Source organism: Stegostoma tigrinum, chromosome 37, assembly GCF_030684315.1.
Source record: "Stegostoma tigrinum isolate sSteTig4 chromosome 37, sSteTig4.hap1, whole genome shotgun sequence".
Taxonomy (NCBI): Eukaryota; Metazoa; Chordata; class Chondrichthyes; order Orectolobiformes; family Stegostomatidae; genus Stegostoma; species Stegostoma tigrinum.
The window spans coordinates 8,228,979-8,250,670 of NC_081390.1; the positions used below are offsets into that span (position 1 = coordinate 8,228,979).

General features: G+C 43.3%; 1 protein-coding gene across 4 annotated transcripts in view; it reads left to right on the forward strand.

The window, feature by feature from the left end:
- Window positions 1-7,532: 7,532 nt before the first annotated feature.
- Window positions 7,533-21,692, forward strand: part of LOC125467505 (AP2-associated protein kinase 1-like) — a 75,949-nt gene continuing 61,789 nt past the window's right edge. For all 4 annotated transcript variants that reach the window (XM_048563451.2, XM_048563452.2, XM_048563453.2 and 1 more), the window contains exon 1: window positions 7,533-8,002. In XM_048563451.2, the coding sequence (XP_048419408.2) occupies window positions 7,849-8,002 (154 nt within the window). In that variant the 5' untranslated portion in view covers window positions 7,533-7,848. The remainder of the gene's footprint in view (window positions 8,003-21,692) is intronic.

Below are 21,692 nucleotides of genomic sequence, written 5' to 3' on the forward strand. Positions count from 1 at the left end.
GGGATGTCTGATTTGCATGGACTAGTTGGGCTGAAGGATCTGTTTTCATGCTATATGACTATGACTCTATGCATGTGATTGTAACAAATCAGAAAGTGAACTTACGTCATACTTAATTATTCATGAAGGTTTGAGACATACCTAAAGCATACATTTAATTGATTCTGACTCATTGGGGTAATTTTAATTCCAGATGAATAATGGCTGGGGATGCACGAGTGGACAGCAGCTACCATCTGCTATTTCAAAGACTAAGAGAATTTGAGGTATAGGCAACAGAAATGCTACTGCAGGCACCAGGCAAGACCTTTTTGAAGAGAAGTGCTCATTGGTCACCATCCAGTGCAGTTACATAACCACCATACTGAAATACAGCCTTGGCTGTTTCTGTTCTGATTTTGGAGATTGTGTTAGCTGATTTGAAGTTGTTGTGTTGGCAGGTCGAGATCATGCAGCTCCTTTGCCAAAACATTTGGATTGTTGCAAACGCTGATTTCTTTTGGTACCTAAACTGATCATTATTTATCCCTATTTTACATCACAGACTATATATTTCAAAAGTCCATAATTGGCTGTAAAACAGTTGTTGAGGTACTGGACTATACTGTATATATGTAATTTCTAGGACTCGTGGTCCATGGTAGTGTCCATTCCCTTCAGACAGGATACCTGACTTCAAGTTCCATCTGCTCCATGGGTGTGTCATAACATGTCTAAACAGTGAAAACATCTATAAACACAAGCTACCTAGAATACACCTCCTCCCACCCACCCTCCTGCAAAAATTCCATCCCCTATTCCCAATTCCTCCGCCTCCGCCGCATCTGCTCCCACCTCCCAGTCGCAAACCATTTCCATTTCCACTCCCCCTCCCATTCTTTAGATGACATGTCCATCACGGGCCTCCTGCAGTGCCACAATGATGTCACCCGAAGGTTGCAGGAACAGCAACTCATATTCCGCCTGGGAACCCTGCAGCCTAATGGTATCAATGTGGACTTCACCAGTTTCAAAATCTCCCCTTCCCCAACTGCATCCCTAAACCAGCCCAGTTCGTCCCCTCCCCCCCACTGCACCACACAACCAGCCCAGCTCTTCCCCCCCACCCACTGCATCCCAAAACCAGTCCAACCTGTCTCTGCCTCCCTAACCTGTTCTTCCTCTCACCCATCCCTTCCTCCCACCCCAAGCCGCACCCCCATCTACCTACTAACCCTTATCCCACCTCCTTGACCTGTCTGTCTTCCCTGGACTGACCTATCCCCTCCCTACCTCCCCACCTATACTCTCTCCACCTATCTTCTTTACTCTCCATCTTCGGTCCGCCTCCTCCCTCTCCCTATTTATTCCAGTACCCTCTCCCCATCCCCCTCTCTGATGAAGGGTCTAGGCCCAAAACGTCAGCTTTTGTGCTCCTGAGATGCTGCTTGGCCTGCTGTGTTCATCCAGCCTCACATTTTATTATCTATAAACACAAGTTCTTTTATTTTCTCATATATTTGTATGATTTTGTTCTGGGCAAATTGACTGCAGCATTTTGTACATTATTATTGGTCTACATTTCCAGAAAAAGCACTAAGTTATAAAGTAATTTCAGGGCACCTTGAGGTTTGAAAAGAGCTATGTAATTATAAATTTTTCCTACAAATCATGTTCAGTGACAAATGCAATTAAAGCACCAATAATCAAAACAACATGTACTTTTACAGCATCTTTAATGTAATGAAATGCCTGAAGGTGTTTCGTAAGAACATAATACACAAATTATGGCATTAAGCCACATAGGGATATATTAGGGCATTTAACAAAAGCTGGTTAGAATTACATCTTTAGGATTGGTTTAAAGGATGAAAGTAGGGTAGAAAGAGGGCCGAGCAGCTGAAGGCATGTCCACCAATGGTGGAGCAATTAAGATCAGTGATTTTGAAAATTTAAAAGTTGCTTAACTGGGAGGTCAATGTGTCCAGAAGTGATGCATGAGGGGCTCGGTGAGAGTTTTTGGAAAATTTCAAATTTATTGAATTTAGAAAAACAGAAAGTCAGCAGGAATGCTTTGCAATAATCTGAAGGTAGCAAAGGTGCAGATTAGCTGAAGTCAAATAAAATGAAGTAAGCATTGTCTTTTGATGGCACAGATATCTGGTCAGAAACTTAGTTTGGGATCAACTGCCTTATCCTAATTCTAACCATGTTACAAAATTACCATAATAGGAACCAGGATGGGAGTCAGTGGCTTTGAAGTAGGATTTGCTGTGTACCCTGAAGGCAACAGCTTCAGTTTTCCAAACATTTAATGGAAGGAAAGTATTGTCAGTCCAGTTTTGCACTTGGCCAAACAATGTGATAACTTAGAGTCAGTGGCTGATGGAGGTAGTGGCAAGGTAAAGCTGGGTGTTGTTAGCATACATGTGGAAACTGCTAGGTATAAAAACAGAAAACAATGGAAATACTCAGTGAATCAGGCTGTGGAAAAAAATGAGACACCAATTCAGGTTAATGACCTCATTAGAAAGGAGAAAATTTAGAAATGTATCATGTTAGATTGTAAGCTAAAAGGGTAGGAAGTTAGGAAAATAAATGAAAGTGAAGTATTTGATGTTGCTTAATGGTATAAGGGTCTGAAAGTATTAATGGGTGAGATGAGAGTTACTGCTCTTCATATCAAGGCTGGATTGACCAAATATTACATTAAGAAATCCTGGTGAAATTAAAGTCAATGGGAATCAGTGAAAAACTCCATACTGGTTGGAGTCATACCTGGCACAAAGAGAAATGCTTGTATTTGTTTGAGGCCAGTCAGCACCAGGACATCTCTGCAAATGTTCCTCAGGGTAGTGTCCTAGTCCCAAGTGTCTTGAGTTACATCATCAATGACTTTCCCTCAATCTTAAGATCAGAAGTGGGTATGTTCATTGATGGCACTATTTGCAACTCCAAAATATACTGAAGCAGCCCTTGGTTCCATTTTACAATAATTAGTGAACATCACTTCTGACCTTACGATGGATGGAAGATCATTGATGGTGAAGCTGAAGATAGTTGGGCAAAGGTCACTAACTTGAGGAACTCCTACACTGACATCCACAACCACAACCATCTTCTCCTAGGCTAGGTTGACTCCAAACAGCAGCTAGCTCACCTTAGCTCCCCCAGTTCACATTGATTTCAGTGTTGCTAGAGCTCCTTGAAGCTAATTGATATGAAAAGTATGATTTGCCACCCAGGTTGATAGTGCTGTTAAGAAGGCTTACGGTGTGTTAGGTTTTATTGGTAGAGGGACTGAGTTCTGGAGCCGTGATGTCATGCTGCAATTGTACAAAACACTAGTGCGGCCTCACTTGGAATATTGCGTGCAGTTCTGTTCGCCCCATTACAGGAAGGATGTGGAAGCATTGGAAAAGGTGCAGAGGAGATTTAAAAGGATGCTGCCCGGTCTGGAACAAAGGCCTTATAAAGAAAGGCTGAGGGACTTGGGTCTGTTCTCATTGGAGAGAAGAGAGCTAAGAGGGGATTTAATAGAGACATACAAGATGATCAGAGGATTAGATAGGGTGGACACTGAGAGTCTTTTTCCCAGGATGATGACTTTGGCTTGTACGAGGGGGCACAGCTACAAATTGAGGGGAGATAGATTTAAGACAGATGTCAGAGGCAGGTTCTTTACTCAGAGAGTGGGAAGGGCGTGGAATGCCCTGCCTGCCAATGTAGTTAACTCAGCCACATTAGGGACATTTAAACAGTCCTTGTATAAGCAGATGGATGATGATGGGATAGTGTAGGGGGAGGGGCTTAGATTAGTCCACAGGTTGGTGCAACATCGAGGGCTGAAGGGCCTGTTCTGTGCTGTATTGTTCTATGTTCTAAAACAGAATACAGTGGAGGCTGAAAAATCAGAAATAAAAACAGAAAATATTGGCAGAGTATTTCCAGCACTTTCTGATTTTTATTATTGAATTGATGTTGATTGTTTGAAGAAAAGATCATTGTTCAGAAATCATAGGAGTTAGAAAAAAGCTAATGTTGATTTGGAACTGGTTAAACGTGCAGGAACAAAAGGACTGTGCACAATCATTGCATGTACCAGGACAGACAGATAAAATGATCACAAAAGCCCCCCATAAATCTTGAGCATTTTAATTACAGGTGTTGAGTACAAAATGAAGTAAGTTATGATTAAATTGCATAAATAGTGGTTTGCATTATCTTGTGTATCGTGTCTGGTTCTGGCACCATCCTTTCAGAAAGATGTGAAGGCATTGGTTTAGGTGCTATAAGATTGGAAGGAATAGCTCCAAAGGTGAGGAACTTCAGTTAAGCAGGTAGATTGGAGAATCTTGGGCTATTCAACTTGGAGATGATTAAGACGAGAATTTTATAGTGCTGTTGAAATCATGAGGGGTTTGGACAGAGTAGATAGAGAGAAACAGGTTGTGTTGGTAACAAGATGATAACCAGAGAACAACAATTTAAGGTGACTGACAAATGAAGCAACAAAGGTCATGAGGGAGATCACTTCCTCGGATGTGCTTTGTTTGGATATTTGGAATACATTCCAGAGGTAGGGTGACATGTGTCCTGTTTTAATGGACTGTCAATTATTTTGAATGTACCATATCCCTTGCAACAATTTTGTTGTTTATTTCTCAGACCACTTACTAAATGATCTTGGGAGTTTCCAGTGTGGACCTGAATGGTTTGTGTATAATTGTGAATTGAGAGACGATAATGTTGTGACTCAGCAAAATAAAAAAGGTACATTTTAGCCACACACCCCTCACTGGTATGGTCTCAAGAGCTCTCCTCTCTCTCAATCTGTAAATCGCCCCACCACACACTAACTCCTCTCACGTTTTCAGGGTGATCAACTGTCACTCGTTTTGCCAGGTCTTTTCCCTGTATCTCTGATCTTTGAACATGAGTGCCTTCCTACTCACCATGACAAGATGTCCCTTATTTTACTCGAGAGTTTGTCATCCTACATTCTTACCAACTCCCATGATTCTCAGCATCCACTCTGCTCCTATCTTGCTCACAAAGTCACCTCTTTTGGTTCATAACATGGTTGCCATAGTGTGCTGGAACAACCTTATAGTTTACAAAAGTGAATTAGATTATGATCAGAAAGAAAAAATTTGCATGGCTATAGAGCAAAAGTGGCCTTTGGGTACCAGGTGAATTGCTCTTCCAGCATTATAATAAGTTGTCAGGCTAATGAGTTGAGCATTAGGTATCAGATAAGATAAGGTAACGTACTTCAAAGTTGTTATCAGACCAAGGGGTCAGGAGGTACTTCTTGAGTGGTCATTTGGGACCGTGGTTGACTTTCTTGCATTCCAGGGTTGTAGGTTACAAGAGTAACTACTCCAGTGCTGGATCTGCACACCGTGCCACAGGTGGTGGTGGTGTCTGGTGAGGCAGTGATTGGGTTGTCAGGACTTTTGTACGCTTCTATCACCTTTTGCATCTGGCCTCCAGCACCTGTCTGAAATGGCTAGCCCCTCACAGGTGCTTCCCTCTGGGTTGGGTGGTGTTAAGAGGAGAATCTACCGCACTGATGGGGGCAGAGTTTTTGTTTCCAGGGAAGCTTTTGACAATGCTTGAGATGTTTCCTGCTAACTCACTTGACATGCTGGAGGAAGGAGTGGAGAAGGTCCGGGGGCAGACAGCTAAGTGGGACCAAAGTGAAATAAGTGGAAGACTCATCAAAGACTGTTGAACTTTTAACTTAGAGATGGCAAGAACCGCTGATGCTTCAGACAGAGATAACACGGAGTGGAGCTGGAGGAACACAGCAGTCCAGGCAGCATCAGAGGAGCAGGAAAGCTGACATTTCGGTTTGGGACCCTTCTTCAGAAATGGGGGAAGGGGAAGGGATCTCTGAAATAAAGAGGGATGGGGCAGGGTTGGGGAAGGTAGGTGGGATGGTGATAGGTGCGTGCAGGTTGGCAGTGGTGGGGACTGGTCAGTGAGGCAGGCAGGTGGGAGAGAAGACAGATGAACAAAGGGGGCAGGGATGAGAGGGAGGGCTGGTCATGAGGTGGGGAGATTTTGAAACTAGTAAAGTCCACATTGAGAGCGGAATACGAGATGCTGCCCCTCCAGTTTCCGGGTGGCGTCATTGTGACACTGGGGGGAGCCCAGGATGGACATGTCACCCAGAGAGTGGGAGGAAGAGCTGAAAATTGTTCGCAACTGGAAGGTGCTATTGTTTGCCATGAACTGAGTGCAGGTGCTGTACAAAGCAGTCTCCAAGCCTCCACTTGGTCTCACTGACGTAGGAGGCCACAATCAGGAGCAGTGGATGCACATTAGTGGATGTGCAGGTGAACATTTTTCTGATGTGGAAGGTGTTTTTGGGTCCTTGGATGGAGGTGAGGGAGGTGGTGAAGCGGTTCCTGAAGGGAAAGGTGCCAGGGGTGGTGGGGCTACTGGGAATGTGGAGCGGACAAAGGAGTTGCAGAGAGAGCCGTCGCTGTGGAAGGCAGATAGGGCTGGGGAAGAAAATATATCCTTGGTTGTGGTTAGACTGCAGGTGGTGGAAGTGGCAGAGAATGATGCATTGAATCCAGAGGTTAATGGGGTGATATGTAAGGACAAGGGGGATTGTCATGGGGAGGGGATTGTCATGGGGAGGGGATGAGAGGGCAGAGGTGCGAGAAACGCAAGAGATGCAATTGAAAGCATTTTAACCACTGAAGAGGGGAAGTTGCGGTCTTTGAAATATGAGGACATCGGCAATGTTTGGGAGTGGAATGCCTCACCTTGATGCTGCTGCTGCGGAGGAGGAATTGGGAGTAGAGGATTGCATTCTTGCAGGAAGGTGGGTGAGAGGAGGCGTAGTCTAGGTAGCTGTGGGAGTCAAAGGGCTTGAAATAGATATCAGAGATGGAGATAGAGGGGTCCAGGAAGGAGAAAGCGCTTCAGAGAATTTAATGTAAACCACTCCATATTTCTTCATTTTTCTACTGTTCTATGAAGTAACACTTAACTCTCATTTCTCTTGCTACTTTGTACCCAAGCTTTTTTTGCACTTAGGTATCTTGGTGCCTAAAATTGCACCCTATGTGGTAACATTATACACTCTTCACTGTACTCCTACACTTGACTACACATGACAAAAAAAATTAAAATCTAACTCTAAAGAGGAACAGCTCCCATTGAATGTTGGCAAATCTAAGACCTGGTTCTGAAGAAAACTCACTAGACTCAAAACATTAACTGTTTTCTTTGCACAGTTGCCACCAGACCTGCTGAGTTTCTTCAACAATCTCCATTCCGGCTTGTTTCAAGCTCTTGCATCCACAGTCATTTGTTTCGCCGCAAAGGCTGCTGAACATATGTTCCAAGCTCAATGCTGTTAATTCCAAACGTATTTTCTTCCCCAGCCTCCTAATGAGGGGCATCTAACCTTCCAGTGTAAAGGAGAGGAATGGTGCAGCAATACCTAGGCTTGGATAGATCCTCCAGGACACAAACGCTGACTCAGGAGTGTAGTTCTGCTTTTGTTTCCGTTTCCGGCCGGGGGCGGGGCCAGCCCGTGCCGCATGTTTTCCTTTGAGCCGCTCAGTCCGCCAGGTGACTGGCGGAGGGAGTGGAATGTGTGGCTTTACTCTCCTAGAGAAAAACAGAGCGGAGGACTCTTACCTGACCTGAAGAGATTGCTGTTTGGGAGAACGGACGTCCCTTCCAGCCGGATAGAGGTCACCATGCTATCGACGAGTTTGCACTGACAGAGTAGAAGGAGGAGGAAGAAGAAGAAGAAAAAGAAGAGGAAGAATCACCAGACAGCATCTCTCTTTCTCTCTGTCTGACAAACGCACACGGTCCCGACGGTATTGAGCCGGGAGGATGAAGAAGTTTTTCGACGCCCGGAGGGAAGGTGCGGCCGCGGTCGGAGGAGCGGCCGGACAGTCCACCAGTGCCGGAGGGTGGTCTTCGTTCCAGGGTAAAGTGTATGCGGTGGGCCGCTACCAAGTGACGGTGGAGGAGCTGATCGCGGAAGGTAACAGTGGAGATGGTCCGTCTCTGTCTGTATATCCTCGGAGGCTGGGCGGGGCGGAGACGATCTAACCCCCAGCCCGCGCGTGAGGAGGGGTTTAAACCACAGCGCGCGCGTTCTAGAACGGTGATCTGTTAAACTGTCACCCACTTTTTTTTTGGAGGGGGGAGAAGGGGGAGAAGAAAAGCCAATCAATGGCCAACCCCGCAGCACGAACTCAGTGGCATAAGTGTCTCGTTGACATGTTTTGAATAAACATTCAGGAAGAGATGGTTCCAGTTTTGGACACTTTCCTTTTTGTCTTTTTTAAAACGTAGTGCCGTTTTGGATACAGTGAGTTCCCCTTTTTAAAAGGACAGAAGTTTCTCCCCGCCCCCGAAAGGCTCGACTGGATAATCTGGGTCACTTTGCCAGGAGGGTTAAGAAGATGAGTTTGAGTGAATCGATCTGTTGGATGTCTTTTGAAATTAGGAGTGGTAGGTTCGAACTGGAGATAGAGGATGTTTCTTTTCATTTGTCTTGGACGCCGTGGGTTGTTCAGAATCAAGTGTCTTGAATGTGAGATCAATACAGAAAATCCAAGAGTTCAGAGACTTGTTTACCCAGTTCCAGCTTGTGAAATTTGCTTATTGTGTACTGTAGTTGAAGCTAAATTGGAGAAGTAATTGAGTAAGAAAGGAACGAAAGTGGGAGTGGAGGTTGATAGGAGTTGGAGAGGTGGAGAGAGAGGGAGAAAGAGGCTGTTAGCTTTAATAAGCGTAATCTGTTTGAGTAACAATGTCTGTTTTTGTACTGACAATTGTGCTTTGCTATTTAAAATGAGTTTGTTCAACTTAAACATTTTTGCCCTTTCCAAAGTACATTGCCACTTTAGAGAGTATGTGAAGTTAATGGGCAACGCCTTGGTTTTTAAAAGGACAGATATTTGTGATTATCGCCGCGACCTACATCTCCAAGGTTAGGTTTGGTAACAGTCAAACCAGCTCTATTGTTCTGTTGAAACCCGAAGCTAAGGAAGTTTCAATGATATGATACATATAGAACGCTTGAGGTAAAGTGAGTGCTGGAGGTGTGAAATTGAGATTGAAGCTGGAAAGTTGCTCGAATTAGTATTTGGCTAAAGTTGGATTTTCTACTTTAACCCTCCATTACTATTGATTTCCAGGTGATTTAGCAGTATTTCTTTTCATTGTCTGATCATTGCTGATTATCCTTTTGGCAACATAAAAATGGATGATGAACAAAGAGCAGGCAGTAGGCAATTCGCCTCTTCAAGTCAGCTCTGCCATTCAGTATGTTCATCGCTGATTTCTCAATCTCAACTCCACGTTACTGCCCACTCGCTCCCCATAACCCTTCTACCCATTACTAATTAAATTTGCTCAATGTCGTGGCATCCTCCACACTCTGGGTGACCCTTTGACGCAAGTAATTTCTCCTTATAGAACATAGAACAATACAGTGCACAACAGGCCCTTCGGCCCTCGATGTTGTGCTGGCGAATGAACTAATCTAAGCCCATCCCCCTACACTATCCCATCATCATCCATATGCTTATCCAAGGACTGTTTAAATGCCCCTAATGTGGCTGAGTTAACTACATTGACAGGCAGGGCATTCCACGCCCTTACCACTGTGAGTAAAGAACCTGCCTCTGACATCTGTCTTAAATCTATCACCCATCAATTTGCAGCAATGCCCCCTTGTACAAGCCGACGTCATCATCCTAGGAAAAAGACTGTCACTATCTAATCTTCCGATCATCTTGAATGGTGCTGTTAAATCCCCTCTTAGCCGCCTTCTCTCCAATGAGACAAGTCCCAAGTCCCTCAGCCTTTCCTCATAAGGGCTTTGCTCCAGACCAGGCAACATCTTGGTAAATGTCCTCTGCACCTTTTCCAATGCTTCCACATCCTTCCTGTAATGGGGTGACCAGAACTGTATGCAATATTCCAAGTGAGGCTGCGCTAGCGTTTTGTACAATTGCAGCATGACATCACGGCTCCGAACTCAATCCCTCTATCAATAAAACCTAACGCACCGTATGCCACCTTGACAGCACTCTCAACCTGGGTGGCAACTTTCAGGGATCTGTGTACATGGATACCAAGATCCCTTTGCACATCCACACTACCAAGAATCTTTCCATTGACCCAGTATTCTGCCTTCCTATTATTCTTCCCAAAATGAATCACCTCACATTTATCTGCATTGAACTCCATTTGCCACCTTTTGGCCCAATTCTGCAATTTATCCATGTCTACCTGCACCCTGCAACATTCTTTCACACTGTCCACCACTCCGCCGACTTTAATGTCATCTGCAAACTTACTAGCCCATCCACCTATGATCTTATCTCTGATTTGAATCTGCTAACCCTTATCCTAAAACAATAACCTCACATGTGAGATTGCCCCGCAAGGGAGTGCCCTTTCTACATCTATTTAGTCAATCACCTTTAGCATCTTGTAAACCTCAATTAGACCTCTCATTCTTAACTCCGGAGAGTAAGACAACACTTTATCTCCGCCTGGGAACCCTGCAGCCATATGGTATCAATGTGGACTTCACCAGTTTCAAAATCTCCCCTTCCCCTGCTGCATCCCTAAACCAGCCTAGTTCGTCCCCTCCCCCCACTGCACCACACAACCAGCCCAGCTCTTCCCCCCCCACCCACTGCATCCCAAAACCAGTCCACCCTGTCTCTGCCTCCCTAACCGGTTCTTCCTCTCACCCATCCCTTCCTCCCACACCAAGCCGCACCCCCAGCTACCTACTAACCTCATCCCACCTCCTTGACCTGTCCATCTTCCCTGGACTGACCTATCCCCTCCCTACCTCCCCACCTATACTCTCTCCACCTATCTTCTTTACTCTCCATCTTCGGTCCGCCTCCCCCTCTCTCCCTATTTATTCCAGCTCCCTCTCCCCATCCCCCTCTCTGATGAAGGGTCTAGGCCCGAAACGTCAGCTTTTGTGCTCCTGAGATGCTGCTGGGCCTGCTGTGTTCATCCAGCCTCACATTTTATTACTTTATCTCTGCAATCAGTTTAGAGAATCTCCGTGAACTGCCTGCAGTACAACTACACCCTCCTCAAGGAAACCAAAATTGCATAATAGTGCAGGTGTAGACTCCCTGCAGTGCAGAAAGAAGCCATTCAACCCATCGGGGCTGCACTGATCCCCTGAAGAGCATTCCACACAGACCCATCAAACCCCACCTATTCTCATAACCCCACTTTTACAAGGCCAATCCACCTAGCCTTGCATGCCTGGACACTACAGGGAAACTTTAACATGGTCAATCCACTTAACCTGCATATCTTTGTACTGTTGGAAGAAGCTGGAGCACTCAGCGGAATTTCACGCACACATGCGGAGAACATGTAAACTCGACTCACTAACCCAAGGCTCGATTCAAACCCGAGTCCTTGGCGCTGAGGCATCTTGTGCTGATCACTGTGCCAACTTCGCGTGGCGTGGTCTCTCAGTAATATCTTGTACAGCTGCAGCAGCACTTTTCTAGTTCTTTTCTCACTTCCTTTAGCAATAAATGCCAAAATTACATTTGTTTTCCATATTATGTGTTGCTCCTGCATACCAGCTTTCTGTTATTCACCCATGAGAATGCACAGAACCCTCTGTACTGAAGCACTCTCAAGTTCTTCATTTAGATAAGTTGCTTTTCTGATCTTCCAACTAAATGGATAACTTCATACTTAGCCATGTTAAACTCCATCTGCCCGTCCATTTGGCCCGTTCACCTAACCTATCCATACCTGTTAGTAAATTTTTAAAATTTCTTCAACGCAACTTGCTTTCCTAATTGTTTTACTGTCATCTGCAAATTTGGGCTATAGTACCCTCTATCCCTGCATCAAAGTCATTAAAAGATTGTAAATAGTTGGGGCACAAGGACCGAACCCTGTGACACCTCATTAGTTAGGTCTCGCCAACAAGAAAAAGACTCATTTATCCTGACACTGCCCTCTGTAGGTTAGCCAATCCTCTATCTTCTAAATTACATCCAACTTAGTAACCTTTTGTGTAGTACCTTATCAAATGCTTTCTGGAAGTCCAGACATACACATCTATAGGATTCCCATTATCCACTTTGCTTATTACATAGCGTAATACAGTCATACTGCACAGAAACAAACCCTTTGGTCCAACCAGTGCATGCCGAATGTAATCCCAAACTGAACTAGTACCAAGATAATAAAGTGTGAGGCTGGATGAACACAGCAGGCCAAGCAGCATCTCAGGAGCACAAAAGCTGACGTTTCGGGCCGAGACCCTTCATTATCTCTGAACTAGTACCACCTGCCTGCTTCTGGCCCATAGGCTTTCAAACCTTTCCTATTCATGTACTTATCCAAATGTCTTTTGAACATTATAAACGTTCACCACTTCCTCAGGAAGTTCACTCTGTGCGGGAATCACACTCTCTCTATTTTTAAAAAAAAATTGCTCTTTGTCTTTTTTAAATCTATCTCCTGTCACCTTAAAACTGTGCCCTAGTCTTGAAACCCCCTTTCCTAGAGAAAAGACAATTACCATTAACCCTATCTATACTACTTATAATTTCATAAACTTCTATAAGGTTACCTGTCAGGCTTCCTATGGTCCAGTGGAAAAAGTCCCGGCCTTTCTATAGCCCACATTTTCTATTTCTGGCAGCATCCTGCTAAACCTCTTCTGAACCTTCTACAGCTTAATAACATCCTTCCTAAAACTGGGCAACGAGAACTGAAGTACTTAAGGTACTTAAGAAGAGGCACCACCAATGTCCTGAACAACTTCAGCATGATTTCCCAACTCCTATATTCCAAAAAGTTCGAGATCTGAAAGCTTCTAAATGCTTTTTTTAAATCCCCCTGTCTATGTCTTATGGGCTTCAGATTGGTATGACAGGTTGGCACAACATCGAGGGTCGAAGGGCCGGTACTGTGCTGTAATGTCCTATGTTCTATGTGTGAATTATGTACCTGATCCACTAGGTGTCTCTGGCATCCAACACTACTCAAGACCTTACTTTAATTGCGTAAGTCTTGCCTTTTTTTTTGTTTAAATACAATATCTTGCATTTATCTAGATTGAACTCCGTCTGCCATTTTTCAGCCCATTAACCCATCTTGGAAGAACTCTGTCAAATTAGTCTAACATGATTTACCTTCTTAAAACCATGCTGACACTGATAGAATATTTGGCAAGTGAAAACATAATCTGTTATTACCACCTTAATGGTTTCTACAAATTTTCCAACAGCATTTATTAAACTAACTGGCTCATAGTTTCTGCCTCTTCACAAATGAGGTTTTTATATTAATACCTTTCCAATTCACTGAAACCTTTTCAGCATCCAGGCAAGTTTGGAATATTATAACCAATAGGTCCACATTCTCTGCTGCCACTCCTGTAAGACTGTCGGATGTAAGCCATTAGGCTCTGGCGCATTGTCTGTGTTCGATCCTGATAGTTGGCTCAGTGCTTTTTACCTAGAGATGTTTATTCCAAATTGCTCCCTTTCTGTGATTTCTGCATAACCTGTTACTATTGGGATATTAAAAATAAAGTGGATGTTGCCAACAAGCACATGTTTGCAGTAGTTAAATAAGAGCCAAACATTGACCAAGTTTTTCTTTTGATGAAAGCACAATTTTATTGCAAATTAGCTGATTTACATAATTTTTTAAAAACTTGTGTAAAAAAACTCTCAATGTAATATTTTTGAGCAACATTTTTAAGACCATATATGTGACCATATTTGTCATTTGTGACTTTGTAAAGTTCTTTTTGTAATTTAGCATTTTTTTGCAAATTCTGTTAAATAAGCTCTACATTTTAAACAAAACCCCTCCATCTTTTCTCATCCAGTCACATTTAAGATTCTTGCAAAGATTTGCAGCTTGGGTAGTGGATGAGGCTGTTGGCTTGCTTGTTGAGTTGGCTGGTTATCATACATATGTTGGGCATATTTAGTCATGTTAATTGTTATTTATTCAAACAGCTATAATTCCAGCATTACCAACTTGGATCTTGTTTATTGATCTTAATACACTGTGCTTACATAAATGTAGGCAACATAATTATTAAGAAGAGATGCAATTTCACAGATGCGAAATAACATAGATTTGGCAAATAGGGTTAAGGGGAATCCAAAGGGATCCTACTTTTACATTAAGGACAAAAGAAAAACCGGGGAGAGAATAGGGCCCCTTAAAGATCACTAAGGATGGGGGAGATAAAAGACGAATATTTTGCATCAGTATTTACTTTAAGAAGGATATGGAAGATGGAGAACTTGGGGAAATAAATAGTGACATCTTGAAAATGTCCATATCACAGAGGTGGTGCTGGATGTCTTAAAATGCATAAAGGTGGATAAACCCCTGGGACCTGATCAGGTGCATCCTAGAACTCTGGGAAGCTAGGGCAGTGATTGTTGGGCCCCTTTGAGATATTTGTATCATCAATAGCCATGCTTGAGGTGCCAGAGGACTGGAGGGTGGCTAATGTGCCACAGTTTAGGAAAGGTGGTAAGGAAGAGCCAGGGATCTATAGACAGGTGAGCCTGACATTGTTGGTGGACAAGTTGTTGAAGGGGATCCTGAGGGACAGAACTTACATGTATTTGGAAAGACAAGGGATAGTCAACATGGCTTCATGTGTGGGAAATCATGTCACACTAACTTGATTGAGTTTTTTGAAGACGTAATGAAGAGGACGGTTGAGGGCAGAGTGGTGGACGTGATGTCCTCTATATAAATGATTTGGATGTGGACATAGGATACAAGATTAGTAAGTTTGCAGGTGACACCAAATTTGGAAAACAAAGAAGATTACCTCCGAGTACAATGGGATCTTGATCAGATGGGCAGGTAGTTTGAGGAGTGGCAGTGGCAAATGTGACGTGCTGCATTTTGGAAAAGCAAATCAGGGCAGGACATGCACTTAATGGTAAGGTACTAGGGAGTGTTGCTGACCAAAGAGAGCTTGGAGTGCAGTTTAGTATTTCCTTGAAAGTGGAGTCGCAGGTAGATAGGATAATGAAGAAGGCATTTGGTGCGCTTGCCTTTATTGGTCAGTGCATTGACTGTAAGAGTTGGGAGCTACTGTTATGTCTGTACAGGACATTGGCTAGAGATAATGGGAACTGCAGATGCTGGAGAATCCAAGATAACAAAGTGTGAAGCTGGATGAACACAGCGGGCCAAGCAGCGTCTTAGGAGCACAAAAGCTGATGTTTCGGGCCTAGACCCTTCATCAGAGAGGGGCATGTGGAGAGGGATCTGAAATAAATAGGGAGAGAGGGGGAGGCGGACCAAGGATGGATAGAGGAGAAGATAGGTGGAGAGGAGAGTAAAGGTGGGGAGGTAGGGAGGGGATAGGTTAGTCCGGGGAGGATGGACAGGTCAAGGAGGCGGGATGAGGTTAGGTGGGAAATGGAGGTGCGGCTTGAGGTGGGAGGAGGGGATAGGTGAGGGAAGAACAGGTTAGGGAGGCGGGGACGGGCTGGGCTGGTTTTGGGATGCAGTGGGGGAAGGGGAGATTTTGAAGATTGTGAAGTCCACATCAATACCATTGGGCTGCAGGGTTCCCAAGCGGAATATGAGTTGCTGTTCCTGCAACCTTCGGGTGGCATCATTGTGGCACTGCAGGAGGCCCAGGATGGACATGTCGTCTAGGGAATGGGAGGGGGGAGTTAAAATGGTTCGTGACTGGGAGGTGCAGTTTATTGTGAACCAAGTGGAGGTGTTCTGCTAAGCGATCCCCAAGCCTCTGCTTGGTTTCCCCAATGTAGAGGAGGCCGTACCAGATACAGTGTACCACATTGGCAGATGTGCAGGTGAACATCTGCTTGAAATGGAATGTCATCTTGGGGTCTGGGATGGGGGTGTGGGAGGAGGTGTGGGGGAAAATGTAGCACCTCCTGCGGTTGCAGGGAAAGGTGCCGGGTGTGGTGGAGTTGGAGGGGAGTGTGGAGTGGACAAGGGAGTCCCGGAGAGAGTGGTCTCTCCGGAAGGCAGTCAAGGGTGGGGATGGAAAAATGTCTTGGGTGGTGGGGTCGGATTGTAAATGGCGGAAGTGTCGGAGGATGATGCGTTGTATCCTGAGGTTGGTGGGGTGGTATGTGAGGACTAGGGGGATTCTCTTTGGGCGGTTATTGCGGGGGCAGGGTGTGAAGGATGTGTTGCGGGAAATGCGCGAGACATGGTCGAGTGTGTTCTTGACCACTGTGGGAGGAAAGTTGCGGTCCTTGAAGAACGCGGGCATCTGGTATGTGCAGGAGTGGAATGCCTCATCCTGGGAGCAGATGCGGCAGAGGCGAAGGAATTGGGAAGTTGGGATGGAATTTTTGCAGGAGGGTAGGTGAGAGGAGGTGTATTTTAGGTAGCTGTGGGAGTCGGTGGGCTTGAAATGGACATCAGTTTCTAGCTGGTTGCCTGTGATGGAGACAGAGAGGTCCAGGAAGGTGAGTGATGTGTTGGAGATGGCCCAGGTGAACTTGAGGTTGGGGTGGAAGGTGTTGGTGAGGTGGGTGAAATGTTCGAGCTCCTATTTGGAGCAAGAGGTGGCGCTGATACAGTCATCAATGTAATGGAGGAAGAAGTGTGGTTTGGGACCAGTGTAGATGTGGAAGAGGCCTTACACCTGCATTCCTCATGCCGATGGCCTCAAGGTCCTCCGCTTCATCCTGTCCGCAGGCTCACCCAGTCCCCCTCCACCAACATCCTCATCTGCCTGGCTGAACTCGTCCTCACCCTCAGCAACTTCTCTTTCGATTCCTCCCACTTCCTACAGACAAAGGGGGTGGCCATGGGCATCCGCGTGGGCCCAAGATATGCCTGCCTCTTTGTAGGTTACGTGGAACAGTCCCTCTTCCGCACCTACACAGGGTGGGTCCTAAACTAAAAGGCATAGAATTAAGGTGAGAGGGAAAAGATTTTAAAAGGGATCTAAGAGGCACCATTTTCACACAGGGGATAGGGTATATGTGGAATATGCTGCTGGAGGAAGTGGTGGATGCTGCTGCAATTATAGCACTGGATGTATGAATTGGAATGGTTTCAAGGAATATGGGCCAAATGTTGGCAAATGGGATTAGAATTATTGAGGATATCTGTTCAGCATGAACAATTTGGACCAAATGGTCTGTTTCCATGCTGTACAACTCTATGATTCCAAGTTAACAAATTAGAGAATGGCTGTACATTCTGATTATAACATCGAAAAGGAGTCAACTTTTCACCTTTGTGTTGAGACATTCATGGTGGTGCCAACGGAGAAAGAAGTCTTACACCACACCAAAGGAGAAACCAGCATAAAAGGAAGGAGGTCAAACTTCATGTCCTTAAATATTCCAAGGTTGATGAGCATGGTAAAATTTCTCGCTTGAGACATGAATTTCCTTCTGAAGAGTGATGCTGGTGCTTTCAGGGCCAGTCACTTCAATAGACAGTATTGTGGCAAATACTGTCTAACATACTGCCACAACAAGCATGGTAATGCATAATTGCACAGATATAATAAGTTATGATGGAAAATAAAACAAAATAATTCAATTAACCATGACAAAAGTGATTACTAAGTAGTACTAATTAATGTTCTGGGAGTTTAATAAGTTCGAATTTTTATTAAGTTCACTCTGTGTTTAAACATGAAACGTTATTCAGCTATAAATTTAACTTTGTTTCCAGTCTTTGCTTGATGTTATATTCACCTGGATTTAATAACTTCCTGCTTTGGAGCAGCTTGGACCCACATTGAAACCTGGTTTCTCTTGGTTCATTCCATGAACGGTCCTTGAACATCTTTCTTCTCATAGATGGGTTGCTTCCTTAGCTAATTTAAACAGATGAGCAAATAGTCCTTTCACGTTTTAACCATTTGTCTTGTGGGGCTAGCAAAAGCAATTATCATTTTTAATGGATTTGTTGCTCCTAGAGCTGTGATGTTCTGATTCGCCAGTATCTTTCAGACACAGGGCTGAATTATTATCATGTCTGCAAGATGGTCGAAATTGGTAACTAAATATACCAGGTTATGAGGTTTACAGCATTTTCAGGAAAAATGGCAGAGGAGATGGAGTGGCTTTACTGATTAAAACAAGATTACTTCAATGGTGAGGGTGGGTATCATGAGGGGAATGCCTTCAGTGGATGGGATTGAGGAACATAAAGGATCTAAAACACTGATAGATGTTGTGTGCAGACCCCCTGGTGGCAGCTGTAAAGTGCTGGCGGTATAACTGCAGAGCTTAGACAAGTGTATAGCAAAACCACAGTAGTATTAATAGTGGATTTTCATTTCAGCTCGATTGGGAGAGGCAAACGAGCACCTGTCAGAAATGTAGTGAAGTTCTGGAATGCGTCTGGGATAGTTTCCTACAGCAATATGTCCTGGTTGTAACAAGAAGACAAGCGATGTTGGATTTGGTAATGAGTTATGAGCCGAATTTAATTAATAACTTAATTGTGCATGAAAATTTATCAAATAATGATCAAAAGATGATCAAGTTCAGTGTAGCATTTGAATGTGAAAAGCATAAATTAGTACTAGAGTTTTAGATTTGGATAAGGCTGACTTTTAATGCAGTGAGACAGAGACTGTAAACTGGGTAAAATTGACTAATGGGCAAAACAACGGAAGAACAGTGGTGGATGTTTTAAAGAAACATTTCACACAATACAAAACCAGTCTACATCCCTGAGGGGGGAAAAGTTTCACTTCACAGGATTTAAAAAAAGCCATGACAATTAAAGAGATAGGGACAGCATAGAACTAAAAGAAAAGGCTTTCAAATTGCAAAAATAACAGAACCGATTGTGCTGAACGGGAAAAGTACAAATACCAGCAAAAGGCCTTCAAAGCAAATTATAAGAGCTACTAAAAGGATTATTAAAGGAAACTTGCTGGGGATATCAAAATCAATAAGAAGAAATTTATAGTTACATAAAGTGAAATAAGGTGGTCAAGGGCGATGTTGGCCAGCTAAAGACTGAAAGTGAGGATATTGTAAATGAATGGGAAAATGGCACAGGTGTTGTATAATTATTTTTGCTTCGGTATTTTCTGTAGAAAAGGAGGATAGCTTCCTGGAAGTCCAGAGGAAATTAATAGTGGATAGAGGGAGGGACCGAATAAGATTACCATTAGTAAAACATTGGTAATGAGGAAATTATGGAATTTGTGTGACAAATCCCCAGGACCTGCAAGTTTCCATTTAGGAGTCTTAAAGGAAGTGGGGGAGCATATTCTAGATGACCTAACTAACCTTTGGAAGTTCCCTAAATATAGAAGTCATCTCTCTGGATTGGAAAATTGTACATGTCACTCAGCTTTTTAAGGAGGGCAAAAGAGGAAAACCAGGACATTGCAGACTAATTAGCCTAATGTCTGAAATGGGGGAATTGTTGGAGTCTATAATTAAGAATAGGGTAACTGAACACCTTGAAAATTTTCATTTAATCAGAGTGAGCCGGCATGGATTCACGGGCAGATACTTTATACCAGACAAACCTCATTAGGTTTATTTTAAGTGAATAGGTGGCTAAAGTAGTGGACAGGGCTTTACCTATGGATGTTGTTTGTATGGACTTCTAGAAGGCATTCAATAAAGTTCCACATAATTGAGGTCAAATTACTGACGTAACTGGGAAATGGGTAGAGTGGGAGGTGACAATTTGAGCAATTGGCAAGGTGTGACTGGTGATAACCCACAAGGATCGGTGTTCTGGCTTTAACTTGCATAATGACAATGTGCAGATTATTAATAAATATAGTCATATATCCAAATTTGCTGATAATGCAAAGTTAGGCAGCATTATAGGTAGTGCAGGTGATAGCCTAGCATGTTGCAAAATAGTATTGAAAATGTTAGGACATGATTTCAGTGTGTCAAAAAATATGTTATGATTTAGTTTCGTTTTCAAAGATTCTAATGAAAGTAATTACACTCCAATTGAAAGTTAGTTCGGTCCTTCGGATAGTGAGTGGTTTATGGTACAAAAGATTAATGGGACATGAAAACGCTGTCTCTGGTAATGCCCATGTTAAGTCAGAGTGAATGCAATTCAAGATTTGTTGAAATGTATAAAACATTAAATGCCAGGATCTTATGATTCTATTCTATGATTTGAGAGCTAATGATGAGTCTCAAATGAGTCTTAAACTGCATACTTTAAGTAGGATATGGAGATTCAGGTAGGCTACAAGGTAGAGTTGTACAACAGACATGACTTAAAAGGAGCGAACCTCTCAAGCTTGCTTTACTGTTCAGTATGATCATAGCTGACCTAGTTACTTTATATTCTCACTTACCACGAAAACCTTTCATAAACTTAAGATTCTTCAGAACGTACCGACTTAGAGAAGGCACTTTCTTTTCAGAAAATAGAAACATACCTTTGTTTTGGAATGCAGTTTACAGAGCAATTTGATAATTATTAAAGATTCTGAATAATTATTACTTTTCTTTATTCATTAACGGGATGAGGGCGTCTCTGGCTAGGTATCCCTAATTGCCCAGCGGTTAGTTCAGAGTCAACCACATGGCTGTGGTCTGGAGTCGCATGTAGAACAGACCAGGTAAGGATGGCAGTTTCCTTCCCTAAGGGGCATTAGTGAACTAGATAGTGAACTTGCCAATCATCAATGGATTCATGATCATTAGATTCTTAATTCCAGATATTGTATTGAATTCAAATTCCACCATCTGCTATGGTGGGATTCGAACTCGGGTCCTCAATGTTATCTGGGTCTCTGGATTAACAGTCCAGTGATAATACCAGTTGGTCCTTGCCTTCCCAGTTGTTGCACGACATACTCATTTTTTATGTATCCACATGTGTCATTCATTTTTATCTACATATAATTAATCTTGTATGCCACTTGATTATTCAAATAATTCTGAAAATGTGACTTCATAGCGCTACCGGTTTTTGGGTAAGAGATAAGATTAACAGTATACACAATGAAAATTCATATTCAGCTCCTTAACTAAAACCTGATTCTTGAGTGTCAGGAGATAGCATTTTGGAAGGCCTTATTAGGGTAAAAGGTGCACAGTGACCCTCCATTTGGGGGGGAAAAGAAACTAGTGTGTCTCTGGCAAAAGAGATGGTCATTTCGGACTGTTATAGGGGATCTTGAAACTTAATTGGTTATGTAGCATTTAGTTCTTCATTCCAGAGATCTATAGATATGATGTTGAGATTGAAAAATTTTTGGAATAAGGAAAAATGTTTTCACAAGTTTTACAGAATTCATTTAGGTTATGATCTCTGCAAAAGAGAGAATCCTTCACAAAGGCAGTGGGTTTCAATTTGTTGACCTTGGGATGCCAATTTGAGATGCTGGGCATGGTTGCTTGATCAAATGAAAATTAAAAATTGAAAAACACCTCAATTCCATAGCAAGATAATAAAATGTGAGGCTGGATGAACACAGCAGGCCAAGCAGCATCTCAGGAGCACAAAAGCTGACGTTTTGGGCCTAGGCCTGAAATGTCAGCTTTTGTGCTCCTGAGATGCTGCTTGGCCTGCTGTGTTCATTCAGCCTCACGTTTTTATTATCTTGGATTCTCCAGCATCTGCAGTTTCCATTATCACTGATTCAATTCCATAGCAGCCTGGCTGCTTGAAAAATGTCAAAAATGCCTGATGTTAATATACCTGAATTTTTTTCTACT